General features: G+C 42.5%; 1 protein-coding gene and 1 long non-coding RNA gene across 3 annotated transcripts; one reads left to right on the top strand and one right to left on the bottom strand.

Moving 5' to 3' along the window:
• The first annotated feature begins 1,584 nt into the window (after positions 1 to 1,584).
• On the top strand, positions 1,585 to 12,781 carry DNASE1 (deoxyribonuclease 1). Its single transcript, XM_051967732.1, has 9 exons — positions 1,585 to 1,751; positions 3,756 to 3,900; positions 5,246 to 5,334; positions 5,666 to 5,749; positions 6,583 to 6,698; positions 6,971 to 7,083; positions 8,098 to 8,252; positions 10,679 to 10,775; positions 12,079 to 12,781. Exons 2-9 carry the CDS (start codon positions 3,763 to 3,765, stop codon positions 12,130 to 12,132), a joined length of 846 nt encoding a protein of 281 aa, XP_051823692.1. The 5' UTR covers positions 1,585 to 1,751; positions 3,756 to 3,762; the 3' UTR covers positions 12,133 to 12,781.
• Positions 12,053 to 16,436, bottom strand: LOC127542218 (uncharacterized). 2 transcript variants are annotated; one of them, XR_007948607.1, is made up of 4 exons: positions 15,991 to 16,142; positions 15,704 to 15,744; positions 15,048 to 15,580; positions 12,053 to 14,924 (listed from the first exon to the last, which is right to left on the bottom strand). It is a non-coding gene; the product is annotated as an uncharacterized LOC127542218 (long non-coding RNA). The 2 variants fall into 2 exon arrangements; XR_007948613.1 differs by lacking the exons at positions 15,704 to 15,744; positions 15,991 to 16,142 and adding an exon at positions 16,326 to 16,436.
• Between the last annotated feature and the right edge of the window lie 2,912 nt (positions 16,437 to 19,348).

Genomic DNA, 19,348 nt, shown 5'->3' with positions numbered 1-19,348 from the left:
GTTTAGAACAAAACAAAGAAGACATGGTTTCTTCCCTCAAGGACTTTAAAATCTACCAGGGTACATAGAGCAAACACAAATAAATACAGGCTGAATGGGGTAGTGCTACAAGCTAAGTACCATGGGAACCTAGAAGAGGGAGAGCTTAGGATCATAAGATCTGAAAGTGGAAGGTCCCCTCGTGATAACCTGATCCATTTTTACTTCTCTATTGGAAAGATTCAGGAAGGAGATGGCATTTGAGCTGATCCTTGAAGGTTGGATAAGATTTCCTCAGCAGAAATGGACAAGAAGGACATTTTAGGTGGAGGGAAGAAGTAGAAAGAGCAGATTTAAGTTTAATGTAAAGAACTCTCTGGAGAACAGAACTGTCTGCGGAATGGACAATTTGATTTCATTTTTGACAGTGTGAAAGATACAGATATATAGTGAGATTCTGTAGGCCTCAGCCTATAAGCAAATCTTCCTTTGCTCCCATAAGGTAATTTTAGTTCAATGAACCATTGTTCACCCCTATAGTATAATGATCGATTATTCACTCCTACCACATGACTGCTACTAGATGGTCTCAGTAACAAATATAACCTAAAGGACAACATCCTGGGTGAATTCTGGCCAAATCCACCAAGGAAGCATTATTTATGTACTGGAACTAGCCACTCCAGGAATAAAGCTTCACTCTTGACAGGCTCTGGCAGGATTCTGGACTGGCTCAAGAAAGTGAAGCCAGTATTGCTGCATTTAGCCACCTTTGTTCCCATGATAGATCCAATACCCAAACTGGAATCTAACTCATGGAGAGGACACTCTGCCTGGGATCCTCCTGGTTGGGACTTGCAGGGCTGTGATCTGCCAAGTTGGTGTTCCCCAAATGGGTGATGTATTTTTTCTTTTCTCCTCTCTTGGTCTATGTATCTCTTTGTATTGTAGTAGTAATATTAATCATAGGATGCATTAAGTGCTTTTGTTGTAAGGATTGTACTGTTAATTCTTGTTTTCCTTTTTATAATTCATTATTATTAAACATTTTTATAAAACCTGGTATCCTAGACCCTTGTGGGAATGAGCCATTCTGTAGGAGCAGATTCATGAACCTTAACCTAACACAGTGTTAGATTCTTTACAGCCTAAAGTCTATTTGAGACTGTCAGGCACAAGACTATGGATTCTCCTCCTAGAAAAGAGGTCCAGGAAACTAGAGAGACTAAATTAAAAGGGGAAAATCTGATTCTGCTTTGACTTTTTCTGGATGAATACCTTATTTGAATCCCTTGACCTAGATTCAAATACTGGCAATGTAAGTGTCTTTGGAGCTAATCTCAGAAATAAAAACAAATGTAAATACTATTATCTAATATCATATGAAGTCCAATTTTTTTTATGGTAGTTAAAGAATCCATCTAGGCCTGAGAATAAATATACGATGGTGGCAACAGGCTACCCTAGTTGAAAACCAACACAGTGTCATTGTTCTTCATTCTCAGAGATGACGTAATGGACAAATACACCTTAAGAAAGGTCATGGCTGTTTAAACGTTTAAAACCCCTGAGCAGGAGGAGAATTCTCACAACTACAAACGAGGAGCCAGGCTAAGGTATCTTGGAATTTACCTCTTCCTCTCCAGACTTATTTTTTTGCAAAAGATTTTTTCAGGTACACTATATAGGACAATTGAGGCTAAAGGGAAAACCATCACTGCCACCAGTTCTTGAGATTACCTGTACCAGTGCTTGTGGAAACTCTATCTCAGGTGAGATCTTATTTCTTTCAAGTTCTGGTCCATAGTCCATGCAACTAACTCAGTCAGTTGGGATGCTCAGGAGAAATGTTAGAATCCAGAAGGGATCTTAAATTATCTTCTAGACCAATCACTTTGTTTTATAGAGGAGTAATCTTGTAGTTCCTTTCGGAGACAGTAATATTGATTTGGAAAACTACAATAGTTCTATTCAGGACCATACTGCTAAAGAAATCAAAGTCAATTTTTTTGAAAGCTGTGTTCATGTTAGAAATTGCTGGCTTATAGGTAGATGGGGCTGTCTTTCCAGCAAGACACCATGCCTTAAAAAAAAACCTCACCTGTAAAGAAACAGTTAAATATTCTTGCAGAAAATAATTAGCAGAGCTTTAAAATTCATTTTGTGTTAAGTCTACTGTTTGCCATTGCATTGTTAATGTTTAGAGGTCTGTAATACCAATGTTCTTTATTAATTATTTTCCATTCCCATACATAGCCAATTAAGAGCTTTTCCATGCACCCATATCTGTCAAAAACTTATTTTAAAATGATGTTCCTTTTGTTATGGCAAAAAAAAAAAAAACAGTAACAACACTGTTTTCTGAAGATTGGACTGATAGGCATATCTTGCTTTAATAGTAATAACTGGCATTTTATGTAGGCCTTTAGGGTTTATAAAGTACTTTATAGGGTATCTCATTTGATCTTTATATAAAAGATGTATTTTGTAAAAGTAATGTATGTTTTATCTTTATAAATCCATAATTTAAATGTATAAAGGGAGTGCTCTAAAAAATTCTTTTCAAGTAAAGTGAAAATTACCCTCTTTATTTATCTGTTTAGAAAAGCTAAAGTTTCTCATATTTGTGTTGAAGGCTAATAAACTGCCTCTAAGAGACTTGCCCTTCCTACCTTGTCTCCGACCTTCTTCATGCAAAAGTGGTCTGCAGAAAGTGCCTCTCTCTAGAGTGCTTTATTGGGTGAAAAGCTTAAGGTCTAGTCACATAAGCTTCTTGGGACTCATTTACCTAAATGTGACTTTAAAGTGTAATTTTCTGCTTTGTACTAAAGCATAAAGACTATCACTTTAGATATGTTGCAAGCTCCTAAGGACAAACTGGATTTAGTTCTTTGATGTGTATCTTAAGCAGGAAAAACTCCCTGCCTGCTTAGATACTACTTTCGACCAAGGGCATCCTTCTGGAAATGAGAGTAGCTGAATTCTCCAGATTTCATGGGGATTGCAGTTACCAGGCCATGGTATAAGGTTCGTGGAAAGAGAGAGGAGTGATGAGCAGGTATTCTCTCTCTCAGCTTTCTAGTTGGTGACATGAGCATGGGAGATGTTATGCAGCATGTGAGCAGAAGAGTTGCTGTGATTATAACCCACAGATGGGCACAAAGTGTATTTCTTGACCTGGAAGCTACTTCACTGTGTCCCACTGCTCAAGATGCATTTTTTCTTTTTTAAAATCAAACCATGGCAAATAGGGATCTCACTGAGGTAAAGGAGAAGCTTAAAAGAAAAGTAATCCTAGATATGCAGGTGAGGGTCCAGAGACCCTGAAAATGAGGTCTGGAAGGGAATGAAAAAGGATATACGTAAGAATCACTGCCCTTTGTGGGCAGAGCCAGAAGCAATGGTGTCCTTCTTTCCCAAAGCCCACTCCTATTAAAGAACAGGGGCATATCCTTCCTTTCCTTTCCCTTACTTAACTGAAAAATTATGGGTAAACCCAGAGGATCGAATGGTAAATGGTCTTCCCAAGATCAGTTAACCTAGTTTCAGAAGTAGGTGTTCTACTAACTCCATGTTCAACAGTGTTTTGATTAAACCATGTGGCTCTTATAATGGAGCCAGAGTCCAGACTGTGTGGGACTGTTTCTGTGTGTGGGATCCACTAGTAGAATAAAGTATCATATTTTTTTCTCTTCTTCCATATCTCATCAGTTTGTATTTTGAGCCCAAAGTTAGTATCAGGGTGCCAATATCACTAATTATTGACTCCTACCTAGATGTACTATGAAGCTAATAGCATCACTCCTCTCCCTGGCTTATCTGCTGCAAGTTGTTCTGTGCTTGAAAATTGCCTCTTTCAACATCAGGAGCTTTGGTGAGACCAAGATGTCCAATAACACCATCTCTCACTATATTGTGATGGTAAGTCCTGGGTGCCCTGGTGAACCAGTCACCATAACTGATCTTGACTGGGAAATAGTCAGAGGTATACCAAAGCCAACTCTGAGTTAACTGCTAAGTTTTCATTGTGAACATTTACATCTTGGAAATGGGCAAATTCTTCACGTCAGGGCTTAATTAATTAATTTATTGTTTTGTTCTTTGTCTAGACTTAAGAAAAGTGATGGAGATTGTCAAAAATACATGTTAAACTTGAAAGTGTGTCACGTATACATTTTTCTCCTGAGAACAAGTTGTTAAACATTTACCAGCATATCTTTTTAGTGTATTTTGAAAGTAATCATGAGACTTCCAACTAAGATGTTTGCCTGGAGGAGGGGAGGAAGAAATGGAGATTGATGAGCAGACCACCCAGTTCTCCTATACCTACTCCAAGAAAATCCTGAAATTTGCATCAGAACAAACAATTATAAAGAAATCTAAGGAAAAACTTTGGTGATTTATTCTGTCCCAAAACTGCACAACTCAGAAGCCTGAGGGAAATAAAGGGAGATACTATCAATGCATGGTAGGATTATTCAGTGTAACTAGAAAGGCCAGGGGCCTATGGAGCCCAAGGCAGCAAGATTGGGGGGCCACTTGTCTCCAAAGGAAGACAACATCTTGAGGAAGGATATTACCCACCTCCTGACAGGAGCCATTTTTAGAGATGACCCCAGAGTTTGTTTTGTTTTACTACATTTATCTGTTACAAAGATTCTCCCCACTCTCTTCTTTCCCCATTAATCTGAGGGGGGAGTTTTATCTTTTTAGGAAGGAGGATTAATAAGAGTAATGACAAAAAAAAAAAAAAAGATGGTCATAGACACATTTTAAAAAGTGTACTGAAGAAAACAAGGAATTTCAAGAGGGAGCATAAACAACAGGACAGTTTTGAAAGTAATATACTTTAAAAAAAAAAAAAGGCAAGTGATATGAAATAGAGATTTACTGTTTAACATAGAATTCATTCTGGCAGATGGAAGTCTAAAGATTAAAATTCAGATCAAGAAGGAGGCCTGCCTATTGGATGACTTGACTGATGGTTTTGTACTGGCTTTTACTAGCACTCTGCAATTGAGAGCAGCTTAACAGACAAAATTCTGCTTACTGCGGGCTGGCAAAGTAAAAATCTGACTCCAGGGAGACCCTCAGACTTTGTCATTGTAGGGAATCTGGGGAGCAGGAGAAAGGCTGGGGAGTAATTCTAGGAATGGAGGAAAAATGGTTGGGATGATGAGATTTGAGGAGCACAGGGAAAAGTATACCAGCTTCTCCTTATTCAGATATTCACTCTTCAGTGCAATGAGTCTTTCTCCACTTGCAGATCCTGCATCGGTATGATATTGTGCTCATCCAGGAGGTGAGAGACAAACATCTGACAGCTGTGGGGAAACTGATGGATGAACTCAATAGGTAAGTAGCTGAGGATGTGAAAGAGAACTGCCAGGAGAGACCCTGGGTTTGAACCTCAGCCCATGATGAGATCCAGAAGAGCTATGACATGTCAGGTTGAGACAGGCCCATAATGAACACATAAACCTTCATGATTAGCCCAAGGATATTTAGGATTAGAACAAGCTCTTTCCCTCTTAATTCCAGCCATGGTGATCACCTCACCCTCCAGCATCAGATAGATATCTAGCAAGAAAATGTGTAGAGTTGAATGAGACCATAATTGACCCTATCTTCTTTTAGGTCCCTCCAATTACAGGAATAAAATGTTTAATTTTTCATTTCTTTTCAGAGACTCACCAAATGCCTATAATTTTGTGGTCAGTGAGCCTCTAGGGCGGAACTCTTATAAAGAACGCTATCTCTTTGTATTCAGGTAATAATACCCCCAAATTGGGAAAGGAAGCAAAGATTGCTTCTTTTGGAAAGAAAAATAAAGAACTTTGAAATCTTTAACTACAAGCCTTTACCACCACCTCCCTTATTTCCCCAAGCACAGGAGGGTAACAGATAGCAGTCATATCAGGTGAGATTCTACCTGTAAGAAGAAAAACTGGATGAAAGGGACCCTGCTACCCCCTCCCCACTCCCACGCCCACCCAGAATTCCATTGTTCTGCCAAGATTTAATTGGGGTTTCAGTATTACTGTCAGCAGAAACTAGAAAAAGCTGGTGGTCCAGTTTCACATGAAGAGAGTTATCAGAACTTAGAACAATTAAGAATCAGAAAAGAATGTGTCTGAGTCAGAAATAGATGATACAGAGCTAACTATCTTATATCATCAGCAGACTCAGAATCTAGAGACCAGGAGAAGCAAGGTTACTGAGATCTGAACCTAAAATCCAAATCTAGGATGAGACGGGGAGGCAGGGAAAGCTGCAGACATCTTTAGTGGCCCAACAGTACAAGGCCAGGCTTAAATCAATACAAAGTTTGAAGATTTCCAAATCCTTATAAGAGCATCCCTGACCCCCTAGTCTTATTTTTATAGGAGGACCACTTTAGACAACAGGAAGAGCTGAAGGCTCATATCTGATTTTGGGAGTCAGAAGCAAGAAACGAGGGAAAAACTGCCAGCTATTTACCCATTTCTCTTTTCTACATCCTTTCCCCAACATCCTCCACTCCCAGAGGACTATATACCAGCTAGGGAACAGAATATACACCACTCCCTAAGCTCATTTTCTGCCTAAATTCTCCCTCTGCAGACCTGACAAAGTGTCTGTCCTGGACAGTTACCAATATGATGACGGCTGTGAACCTTGTGGAAATGACACCTTCAGCCGGGAGCCCGCCATCGTCAAATTCTCCTCCCCAACGACAGGCAAGAAGTATTCAAAGGAGAAAGACTTACCCAGCATCTCGGAAGCCGCCCTCCTCTGGGCTTTTTCTGTATCCTCTCACAACCTGATAAAAGCATTTGGTTTTCCTCTTTACTCTCTCCCTTTACCTCTTCTCTATCCTTCTACCTCTCAGCAAGCACAGGACACAGTCTGCTGTTCCCTAGGTGGGAGTGAGGAGGGGTGATGGAGAGAAGGCCGGGACATTAGAGCTCGAGACAAGCACTAACGGTACACCTTGTTGCTGCTTCCTCAGAGGTGAAAGAGTTTGTCATCGCTCCTCTGCACGCAGCCCCGAATGATGCTGTTGTTGAGATTGATGCTCTCTATGATGTCTACTTAGATATCCGCCAAAAGTGGAACACAGAGGTATGAGCCAGGGGACCTGTACACAGACTACCCACCTCTCACTCCTCCTCAGCCAGGCAGGAGATTTGGGAGGTGAGCTAGGGAGGGTGTTACCCCCAATTTTTTTTATTATTGCACTTGAAGGATTTGAACCTGGATTTCCCTTGCTTGGAAGCCAGTTCTCTATCCACTATGTCCCCCTAGTCAAACCCCTGAAGTTCTTGGTGCACTAGGCAACCCTGTAAGATTATAAATTGTAGAGAAGGTACTACTCTGCCCTGGTGGAAGGAGTTTCCTATACCAGTGATTACAGATCCAGTGTAGTTTGGTAGTCTATCCCACTCAGCACCCCGTTTTTGATTCTGCCTCCTCCTGAGCCCTGCTGAGTCTCTACTCACATAGACATAATATCAATAGCTATAAATAAATGAGTTTACAACTGTTCACAGCAGAGCAAAAAGAGTCCTGTGTTTGTGGTCAATGATAGACAGGCCCCTCAGCTTCAGAGCCTAACCTAGGGAGAGATTAAAATCATTGCTATTCAACTCCCTCACCTCATTCTTGGGGAGGAAGGAGAGAGGAAGGTCAGGGAAGTCTGGAGGGGTCTAACTGACATCACCTACAGACTGGAGCACAGCTCCCTTTGCCCAACTTCAACTGTTTTTTCCTAAACTTAAAAGAAATAAAAGCCAGATACCTAAAAACATCAAAATTAAGCTCCATCGTTGACCTTGAACCAAAGAAAGTATTAAATTCCCTTCCATCCTCAAGCTTTGCTTGAACCAACCAAGGGAAGATCTACAAGGCAACCCAGTTGTGCCCTAGCTGAAAGCTCTACAAGCAAAGATTGGCCAAGAGGCCGTGCTATCACTGCCCAGGTGCCGCAGCTGGGGGCCAAGAAGGGGGAGCCCTTATCCCCGGTGGCCAAAGGTGTTCTAGACATTCAGTGTCCACTGGCAAAGGGCTCAGACTGAGACCCTTGGGCTTACCACGGGCTAACAGCCCTCCTGGCTAACAATGGGCTGTGCTTGACAGAACATACTGTTCATGGGAGACTTCAACGCGGGGTGCTCCTACGTCACCCCTTCACATTGGCCGTCCATCCGCCTGCGCACCAGCCCCGCCTTCCAGTGGCTGATTTCGGACACCACAGACACCACTGTGACCTCTACGGACTGTGCTTATGACAGGTAAGGTCCCACGCCCTGGCTCGGAGGGCTGGCTGGGAGCGTTGGGCCTTCAGCTGCCTCTGATTGCTTCACGCTGGTACAGAAACATCGGTCCAGGTGACAGATCCTGTGCCCAGGTAGCTCCGCTACGTTCCAGCTCTGACAGCCATGAACTACTGGGCCATGTTCAGCAATCCAACTTACCTCACGCGTCAAAGTGGTCAGATTATATGATCTCTCAGTCCCATCTAGTTCTAATGTTATAGCCTACAACAAAGGCAGGCTGCATTCTCCAGGACACGACTTGACACGATAAACAGTCTCAATCAAAAATGAGACTGAAAAAACAACTTTCAGGATCTCAGAACCCCTGATGCGGTGAAAGCAAGGGACAAAGTTTCGCATTGGAGAATCAACGTTACCCTGGCCAGACAGGTCAGCGTCTTCAGATCAGAATCCCTAATTGCTGCTAGTGCACAGAGGGTATCTAAGAACTTGGTGGCTGTGCTCATTCCTGCTTTCCCTTCACCTGTCCAGCTAGGATTGGTTTGGATTGTTCTTCAAAGGAGACCATGACATCAGGAAGGGGGTGCCATAACTTGCAAATGAATTGGTCTTAAGTGAGGAAGTGCCTGCAAAGTCACCAGTCTCACTTTCTCGCCCAGTCATCTGGATCCAGGGCAAGATCAGGCTGTCAGGCCAGGGAGAAGCCATTCCCTTTGTCCCTTAATTTCCCACCTCTCAAGTAAGTCCCATCTTGGAACATGTATAATAAAGCATGTAAAGAGCATGAAGCACAGAAGAAAAAAGTATACTGGGGAATAAAAGCCATGCAAGCACATTTTTTAGATGAAGCTAAATTATGAATTTGAGTGAACAGTACCTAGTCTTTATAAAAATGAATATGTTGAACAATCCCTGTTGTCTCTTCCACTTCTAACATTCTTAACTAAGATCTAAAAAACAACCTGATTATCGATCAGAACGAACGCTAGTGTTTTGATTTTTCAGACTTTGTTAAGTCATTCCATTTCATAATGCCTTCTGAGGCAGTAAGACTGCTTCCTTTCCTACCTGAGATACAGCATTACAATGTATGGAAAGCTGAAGAGCTTATCTAACATTATACCAAGTGTCAGAAGGTAGGGATGTGACAAACTCATAATTCTCTTAAAAGCTCCTTTACAAGTTTTCAGCGTTGCAAAGTCTTCTGCCTTCTTCTCTCTTATCTTCCTGTAATCCCCAGAATTCAGGCTCAAAGTGGTCATTACACTGCACTGAAAAGCAGTACCCTATCTATAACTGGGATCCAGTGACTGGGAGAGAAAGTGAGGCTACTGACTTTGTACTGTTTCACTTAAATCCAATTCATTTGCAAGTCATAGCATCACTTTCCTGATAGTCATGGTCCTGTTTTGTTTCCCATATTTTAAAAACACTTTATTCTAAAGTATATTTCCATAACGTTTCTCACAGTTTTTAAGCATTTAATAATTTTCAGGGTGATTTATTTTTTTTAAATAGTAATAGCTTTTTAATCTTTCAAAATACACACAAAGATAGTTTTTAACATTCACTCTTGCAAAACTTTGTGTTCCAAATTTTTCTCGCTTCCTTCCTGCCATTCCCCTCCCTTGAATAGTAATCTAATATAGGTTAAACTTGTACAATTCTTCTAAATATATTTCCACATTTATCATGCTGCACAAGAAAAATCAGATAAGAAAAAGTGAAAGGAAAAAAGAAACGTAGCAAACAAAAAACAATAAAAAGAGAAAATACTGTACTTTTATCCATAATCAGTCTCCATAGTTCTCTCTCTGGATGCAGATGGCTCTCTCCATCACAAGTCTATTGGAATTGCTTGAATCACTTCATTGTTGAAAAGAGCCAAGTCATGGTCCTCTTTGAGAAGGACGGACAGACAACAACAATCCAAATCAATCCTAACTGGACAGGTGAAGGAAAAGCAGGAATGAGCACAGCCACCAACTTCCTAGATACCCTCTCTGGACTAGCAGCAATTCAGGGATTCTGAGCTGAAGACAGGGAAACGCTTTGCCTCTGGTTGACTCTCTCCAGCGCTAATTTTGTCCCTCGTTTTTAATGCATTTGGGGTTCCAGGATCCTGAAAGTTGCTTTTTCAGTCTCATCTTCAGTTGAGACTCTCATACACTGTTTTCTAATTTTGTAGTTGTCATTTTATTCCTGTCCAACTTCTATACATTCCCCTGAAGTTATGGAAACCAGCCTTGATCCAAGGCCTGCACTGGGTATAACAGGAAGCTGGGTTTTATAGACTGTATGTCTGTCATACCATTATATTGGCTCTTCACCTTACAAGCCCATTTCTTCTCTTCTCTTCTTCTCTGAGGCATAGGTAGCAATGGTGATTCCAGGTATGATAATCCTGAAGTTTGATCTTTGTATCTTGGTATCTGTTACAGGATTGTAGTCTCTGGAACTGAGCTACAAAGAGCTATTGTGCCAGGATCAGCCACCACATTTGATTTCCAGGCAGCATATAAATTGAGTGATGAAACTGTAAGTTTTTCTCATTCATTTTTTATTCTGTTTTGAAGTTTAATTAAATAGGAGCCTATAATGTCACAGTTACTCCTTTTCTTAGCAGATTGTCATTTCAGGTGAGACTTGTACTATCTGGCCCAAGATAGACTTTTTTCCCATTTTATGGGTGTACTATAAAGGCCCTTCCTCAAAGACTGGTATTGAGTAAAAATGAAACAAATCTCTCAACTGCTGATCAGCTAAAGCTAAGACCAGATAAAACTACTGCTTCTGCAGCTTCTCACTTCCACTTGGGAACTGGAGACATACAATGCTTGTGCTCATACATCCCTGCATCTCCCACTGAATTGGAAACCTTTAGGAACATCTAGTATGGTACCAAAAGAGTCAGGAATATCGGGCTTTAGTGGCTCAGTGGAGCAGGTGGGGCTTTCCTTTCTCTGTTTACAGTACCTTCATCTCTAGCTCCTCAACCCCTCCAAATATAAAGTTCCCAAGCATCAGGCTCTTTTTTCTACAATCTTTTCTAAAGAAATCTGATCTAGTCTTCTCTCACAGTCACCCAGGCTTGAAATAAGCACTGTGATATTCACTGGATGTGCAGTCTTTAGTCTGAGCTCAAGTGGCAGCCATTACCCATATAACTTTGGACAAATCAGTTGTCAAATGAGGTTGGACCAGGCAATCTTACGGTTCCTTCTAGAACTAGAATCCCAATTTCTAGTGTTACCTTTGTGGATTGTCATTCACCCAATCCATCCCTATCAATATTTCCAATGTTTTCCATGTATTATGTCTGTCACCACCCAAGTCCCTGTCCCTACCTTCTCACACATAAATTACAGTACTCATCTCTTCCCTCTAAATGAATTCGTTCACATGTTTTCATGACAATTTCCCCCAGATATTTGGCTTGCATTCCACCTCAGAAAACCTCAATAGCAACTTCCCACAACAGGATCAAGTGCACTCTTCTTGTCCTGATATTTCATGATCCACCACATCTTACTCCTCTTGCCCCGATGCATACCTTCTTCCTTTGCTAACACCAAACATGGCTGGAATTCACTTCTCTCTGTACCGACAAGTGTTCCGGCTCACTTGGCCATTTTGTGTCAGTTATCTTCCCCAGTTTTGGTTTCATTCCCCCAACTAGAGTGTGTTTCTTGAGAACAAGATTCAAATCTGTAACATCTTCCTCCCCCTAGAGACTAAGCCCACTGCCTTGAAAAGTAGGGCCCCATGTTTGTTAATGATGTTCCTACCAGGGTTGCAATGGCCCTAATCAGATAGTTTTGTTTTGTTTTGTTTTGTTTAGGCTCTAGCCATCAGTGATCATTATCCTGTGGAGGTAACACTGAAGAAAGCCTGAATCTCCATTTTCATCAAACTTCCTTATTTCATCTACTTCTGAAACTTCCTCTCTATTTCTGACTATCTATGGCCAAAACCATGGCCAAAGTCATCAAAAGAACTGAAAATGACAGCTGATGCTTTTAGCCTTCATCCCCCTAATGTGGGCTCCTAAATGTTAATGTGCAAAGCAATATATCATAAAATTTGGATAAACTAAGGTTATAGGATCTGTTGAAGACATAAGATGACAGTATGCTCTTTGATTTAGTTAAAAAAACAAAAGCTACTACCTTCATAGTCCTGAAAGAGAAAAATAAGTTGATTAAAACTGCTATCTTATCCCAGAATCAGAGTCCTGAAAATACCCATTTCCAAGTTGATGCAGAATTTAAACACAGGTTATTTTAAAAGACCTTAAATGGAATCTAGGAAAGCCTTTGACCCAAGTAAATGGTCATTATTCCTAAAAGAAAGGATATATCCTGCAGCAATATACACTCATCAACATTAAAGCCTGATCCTGGCCACCACTCCTTTATATGTGTGATGTCTCTCCCTATTAGAATATAAGCTCTGTAAGGGCAAGGACTATCTTTGCTTATTAATACTTAGCATAGTGTTTGAAATACAGTTAATAGCTTAATAAATGCTTTTTCATTCATTCATTCATTCATTCCTATTCTTCAGTACATATTAAAGTGGTTTAGACTGCAGGCAATTTGTTAATGTTCCAAGTATTAACCACATTGTGTCTGCTCTTGTGTATGTCTCAATACGACATAATTATAAGTGATTATAGAATTATGTTAAAGAGCTTTTAGATTAGGAATAGTCCTTTAATATCTAACTTTTTACAGCTTTTAACAAGGGAGTTTTCTAGTCTCTTTCCCTTTCTTCTTACCTTATTTGGATGAAGCTCATTTTGATTAGAGCTATAACCATCACAAGATCACTAGTTTTGCTCTGTAGGGGTCCTCAAACTACCTCGGGCCAGATGCAGCACTTAAGGACGTTTATCCCCCACATCCAGGGCTATGAAGTTTCTTTATTTAAAGGCCCACAAAACAAAGTTTTTGTTTTTTACTATAGTCCAACCTTCCAACAGCCTGAGGGACAGTGAACTGGCCCCCCATTTAAAAAGTTTGAGGACCTCTGCCCTAAAGGGTTAAGGGGATTGGGATGGGATGAGGAGACTGTCCAGGGAAAAAACAAATTTTTTCCCCCAAACCACCCTCAGTGCTTTGCCTTAGTGTCTTTATGTGTTAGAACAGCTCTACTGAGACATAACTGCCCACAGGTCAACCCCACAGCACCCCAATTTTGTCTCTCCCAACTGCCTCCCAATCCAAACGGTTGCTCTGACCAAAGGACTTCTCGTTATAGTTCTGCCTGTGAGCGGGACAGAGCCTGGACGAAACTTTTTCATGTCTTCAAAACCTTCCTTAGAAAACTGGTTTCTCCCTGTGGCAAACTCATACAGGCTCTAGGGATGTTCATGCTGTAACTTGTAACCACTTTGGCCTTTTGTGTCCCAGAGGTGGAGAACAGAGGGGCTCTCACAAACTCAGAGAGACATAACAGACTGGAGGTTTTTAAAAAGGCAAACATTCACATTAGCAGAAATATATAATCATAGTTATACTTATGTTTCTGTCTATGTACATGCACACGCAAATATGTGTACAAACACAACAAACATATGTATGTATAATTGCACATATTACAAACTTGTTAATATACACACAATTGTCTTTACTGGTTCCAACTGAACATACTGGATCCTTGAAAGACACCTGGCATTTGCTTGTTTACTTGTGTTACAAGTCAGAAGGGGACTGGGTGGGAAAGCAGGGATGCCCCAATGTAAATTCCATTCCCACTTGTAGGAAACCACAAACCTTTTTTTTTTTTTTTTTTGATGGGAAAGGAGATGAGGACAAACACTGGGTGGACTGGAAGTACAATGGCCACTCATGGGATTGATGCTACTACTGACTGGCATGGGAGTTCTGACCTACTCAGTTTTTGACCTGGATTGGTTTGTCCCTCCTTAAGCAGGCTGGTGCCTCCCTAACTGGCTTGAGCCTGCTAAATCTATTTGTACCAGACACCTAACTGGCTTGAGCCTGCCATAGCTATCTGTACCAGACACTTAACTGGCTTGGGCCTGCTATATCTATCTGTACCAGACACCCAACTGGCTTGGGCCTGCTATATCTATCTGTACCAGACACTTAACTGGCTTGGGCCTGCTATATCTATCTGTACCAGATACTTAACTGGCTTGGGCCTGCTATATCTATCTGTACCAGACACTTAACTGGCTTGGGCCTGCTATATCTATCTGTACCAGACACTTAACTGGCTCGGGCCTGCCATAGCTATCTGTACCAGACACCCAACTGGCTCGGGCCTGCCATAGCTATCTGTACCAGACACTTAATTGGCTTGGACCTGCCATAGCTATCTGTACCAGAAACCCAACTGGCTTGGGCCTGCCATATCTATCTGTACCAGACACCCAACTGGCTCGGGCCTGCCATATCTATCTGTACCAGACACCCAACTGGCTCGGGCCTGCCATATCTATCTGTACCAGACACCCAACTGGCTCGGGCCTGCCATAACTATCTGTACCAGACACTTAACTGGCTTGGGCCTGCCATAGCTATCTGTACCAGACACTTAACTGGCTCGGGCCTGCTATATCTATCTGTACCAGACACCCAACTGGCTTGGGCCTGCTATATCTATCTGTACCACACACCCAACTGGCTCGGGACTGCCATAGCTATCTGTACCAGACACCTAACTGGCTTGGGCCTGTTATATCTATCTGTACCAGACACCCAACTGGCTCGGGCCTGCCATAACTATCTGTACCAGACACTTAACTGGCTCGGGACTGCCATAGCTATCTGTACCAGACACCTAACTGGCTTGGGCCTGCTATATCTATCTGTACCACACACCCAATTGGCTTGGGACTGCCATAGCTATCTGTACCAGACACTTAACTGGCTTGGGCCTGCCATAGCTATCTGTAGCAGACACCCAACTGACTCGGGCCTGCTATATCTATCTGTACCAGACACCCAACTGGCTTGGGCCTGCCATAGCTATCTGTACCAGACACTTAACTGACTCGGGCCTGCTATATCTATCTGTACCAGACACCCAACTGGCTTGGGCCTGCCATAGCTATCTGTACCAGACACTTAACTGGCTCGGGCCTGCTATATCTATCTGTACCAGACACCCAACTGGCTTGGGCCTGCCATAGCTATCTGTACCAGACACTTAACTGGCTCGGGCCTGCTATATCTATCTGTACCAGACACCCAACTGGCTTGGGCCTGCCATAGCTATCTGTACCAAACACCCAACTGGCTTGGGCCTGTTATATCTATCTGTACCAGACACCCAACTGGCTTGGGCCTGCCATAGCTATCTGTACCAGACACCTAACTGGCTCGGGACTGCCATAGCTATCTGTACCAGACACCTAACTGGCTTGGGCCTGCCATAGCTATCTGTACCAAACACCCAACTGGCTCGGGCCTGCTATATCTATCTGTACCAGACACCCAACTGGCTTGGGCCTGCCATAGCTATCTGTACCAGACACCTAACTGGCTCGGGACTGCCATAGCTATCTGTACCAGACACCCAACTGGCTTGAGTCTGCTATATCTATCTGTACCAGACACCCAACTGGCTTGAGCCTGCCATAGCTATCTATACCAGACACCCAACTGGCTTGAGCCTGCCATAGCTATCTATACCAGACACCCAACTGGCTTGAGCCTGCCATAGCTATCTCTACCAGACACCTAACTGGCTTGGGCCTGCTATATCTATCTGTACCAGACACCCAACTGGCTTGGGCCTGCTATATCTATCTGTACCACACACCCAACTGGCTTGGGCCTGCTATATCTATTTGTACCAGACACCCAACTGGCTTGGGCCTGCTATATCTATCTGTACCAGACACCCAAGTGGCTCGGGCCTGCTATAGCTATCTGTACCAGACACCCAACTGGCTTGGGCCTGCTATATCTATCTGTACCAGACACCCAACTGGCTTGAGCCTGCCATAGCTATCTGTATGTACCAGACACCCAACTGGCTTGGGCCTGCTATATCTATCTGTACCAGACACCAACTGGCTTGAGCCTGCCATAGCTATCTGTATGTACCAGACACCCAACTGGCTTGGGCCTGTTATATCTATCTGTACCACACACCCAACTGGCTTGGGCCTGCCATAGCTATCTGTACCAGACACCCAACTGGCTCGGGTCTGCCATAGCTATCTGTACCAGACACCTAACTGGCTTGGGCCTGCTATATCTATCTGTACCAGACACCCAACTGGCTTGGGCCTGTTATATCTATCTGTACCAGACACCCAACTGGCTTGAGCCTGCCATAGCTATCTGTATGTACTAGACACCCAACTGGCTTGGGCCTGTTATAGCTATCTGTACCAGACACCTAAGTGGCTTGAGCCTGCCATAGCTATCTGTATGTACCAGACACCCAACTGGCTTGGGCCTGTTATATCTATTTGTACCAGACACCCAACTGGCTTGAGCCTGCCATAGCTATCTGTACCAGACACCTAACTGGCTTGGGCCTGCTATATCTATCTGTACCAGACACTTAACTGGCTCGGGCCTGCCATAGCTATCTGTACCAGACACTTAACTGGCTTGGACCTGCCATAGCTATCTGTACCAGAAACCCAACTGGCTTGGGCCTGCCATATCTATCTGTACCAGACACCCAACTGGCTCGGGCCTGCCATAGCTATCTGTACCAGACACTTAACTGGCTTGGACCTGCCATAGCTATCTGTACCAGAAACCCAACTGGCTTGGGCCTGCCATAGCTATCTGTACCAGACACTTAACTGGCTTGGACCTGCCATAGCTATCTGTACCAGACACCTAACTGGCTTGGGCCTGCTATATCTATCTGTACCACACACCCAACTGGCTTGAGACTGCCATAGCTATCTGTATGTACTAGACACCCAACTGGCTTGGGCCTGTTATAGCTATCTGTACCAGACACCTAAGTGGCTTGAGCCTGCCATAGCTATCTATACCAGACACCCAACTGGCTTGAGCCTGCCATAGCTATCTATACCAGACACCCAACTGGCTTGAGCCTGCCATAGCTATCTGTACCAGACACCTAACTGGCTTGGGCCTGTTATATCTATCTGTACCAAACACCCAACTGGCTTGAGCCTGTTATATCTATCTGTACCAGACACCTAACTGGCTTGAGCCTGTTATATCTATCTGTACCAGACACCCAACTGGCTTGGGCCTGCCATATCTATCTGTACCAGACACCCAACTGGCTCGGGCCTGCCATAGCTATCTGTACCAGACACTTAACTGGCTTGGACCTGCCATAGCTATCTGTACCAGAAACCCAACTGGCTTGGGCCTGCCATAGCTATCTGTACCAGACACTTAACTGGCTTGGACCTGCCATAGCTATCTGTACCAGACACCTAACTGGCTTGGGCCTGCTATATCTATCTGTACCACACACCCAACTGGCTCGGGACTGCCATAGCTATCTGTACCAGACACCTAACTGGCTTGGGCCTGTTATATCTATCTGTACCAGACACCTAACTGGCTTGAGCCTGCCATAGCTATCTGTACCAGACACCCAACTGGCTCGGGACTGCCATAGCTATCTGTACCAGACACCTAACTGGCTTGGACCTGCCATAGCTATCTGTACCAGACACCTAACTGGCTTGGGCCTGCTATATCTATCTGTACCACACACCCAACTGGCTCGGGACTGCCATAGCTATCTGTACCAGACACCTAACTGGCTTGGGCCTGTTATATCTATCTGTACCAGACACCTAACTGGCTTGAGCCTGCCATAGCTATCTGTACCAGACACCCAACTGGCTTGAGCCTGCTATATCTATCTGTACCAGACACCTAACTGGCTTGAGCCTGTTATATCTATCTGTACCACACACCCAACTGGCTTGAGCCTGCTATAGCTATCTCTTACAGATAGCTCAATCGATTTTAGCCAGCTATAGATAAGAACTCTAACACTCAAGCCATCCATTAGTCTCAGCCTCCCCAGGAACAGGGAATACAGATGTGTCACATCACCCTGTATGAAGTTTTTCTACTGTTGACAAATCACAAATATCACTTTAGCTACTGTTATAATGTCCTTGTGTATCTATATTTTGTTGTTCAGCCATTTTGGTTGTGGCCGATTCTTTGTGATCCTGTTTGGGGTTTTCTTGGCAGAGATAGTCGAGTGGTTTGTCATTTCGGTTTTAAGCTCGTTTTACAGATGAGGTGACTAAAGGCAAACAGGGTTAACTGACATACCCAAGGGCATACAGCTACTAAGTGTGTGAAGCCAGATTCGAACTCAGGAAGATGAGTCTTCTTGACTTCAGGCCACACTATGTATTGTACCACCTATCTGCCAGTATCTATATCTACTTATTTTTAAAGATAAGTACCAAATGAGTATTAGCATATACATATAACAAAGTTAATTCTGGACAGAGCAAGAGATTATTATTTCACGATGAGCAGGATTTCCAGAAAGATCTGGAAAAACTTACACGAACTGATGATGCTTAGTGAAATGAAAAGTTAGGAGAACTTTGTACACAGAAACAGCAAGATTATGTGATGATCATCTGTGACTTAGCTCTTCTTGGTAATCCAGTGATTCAAGATAATTCCAATATACTTAGGATAGAAAATATCATCCACATTCAGAGAAAAAATTATGGAGACTGAAAGCAGATCAAAGCATACTATTTCCATTTTAAAATTTTTTCTTTCTTGTGGTTTTTCTTTCTCAATATGACTATATGGAAATGTGTTTTTTGATAGTATTTTTTCCCAAGTACATAACATATAGTTTTCAATATTCACTTTTGCAAAACCTTGTTTTCCAAATTTTTCTCCCTCTCTCTACCCTTTCCCATGCAAGGCAGCAAGCAATCCGATATAGGTTAAATGTGAAATTCTTTTAAGCATATTTAATATGGAAATATAGTTTAAATGATTATACATGTGTAAGTAATATCAGATTGCTTGTTGCCTTGGGGAAGGGAAAGAAAATTTGGAAGTCAAAATCTTTCAAAAATGAATGTTGAAAACTATATTTACATATAATTAGAAAAAATAAAATACTATTAAAGGTTCTGA

Source organism: Antechinus flavipes, chromosome 1 (assembly GCF_016432865.1).
Source record: "Antechinus flavipes isolate AdamAnt ecotype Samford, QLD, Australia chromosome 1, AdamAnt_v2, whole genome shotgun sequence".
Taxonomy (NCBI): domain Eukaryota; kingdom Metazoa; phylum Chordata; class Mammalia; order Dasyuromorphia; family Dasyuridae; genus Antechinus; species Antechinus flavipes.
Note: the sequence above shows the minus strand (reverse complement) of the source record. Positions and strands in the feature narration are given on the sequence as shown.

Bases quoted from the DNA above. Each gene is read 5' to 3' on its own strand.
- DNASE1 (XM_051967732.1), top strand. From the start codon at position 3,763: ATGAAGCTAATAGCATCACTCCTCTCCCTGGCTTATCTGCTGCAAGTT. The intron at 5,750-6,582 runs GTAATAATACCC...CTCCCTCTGCAG, and splicing joins CGCTATCTCTTTGTATTCAG to ACCTGACAAAGTGTCTGTCC. The intron at 7,084-8,097 runs GTATGAGCCAGG...TGTGCTTGACAG, and splicing joins GCCAAAAGTGGAACACAGAG to AACATACTGTTCATGGGAGA.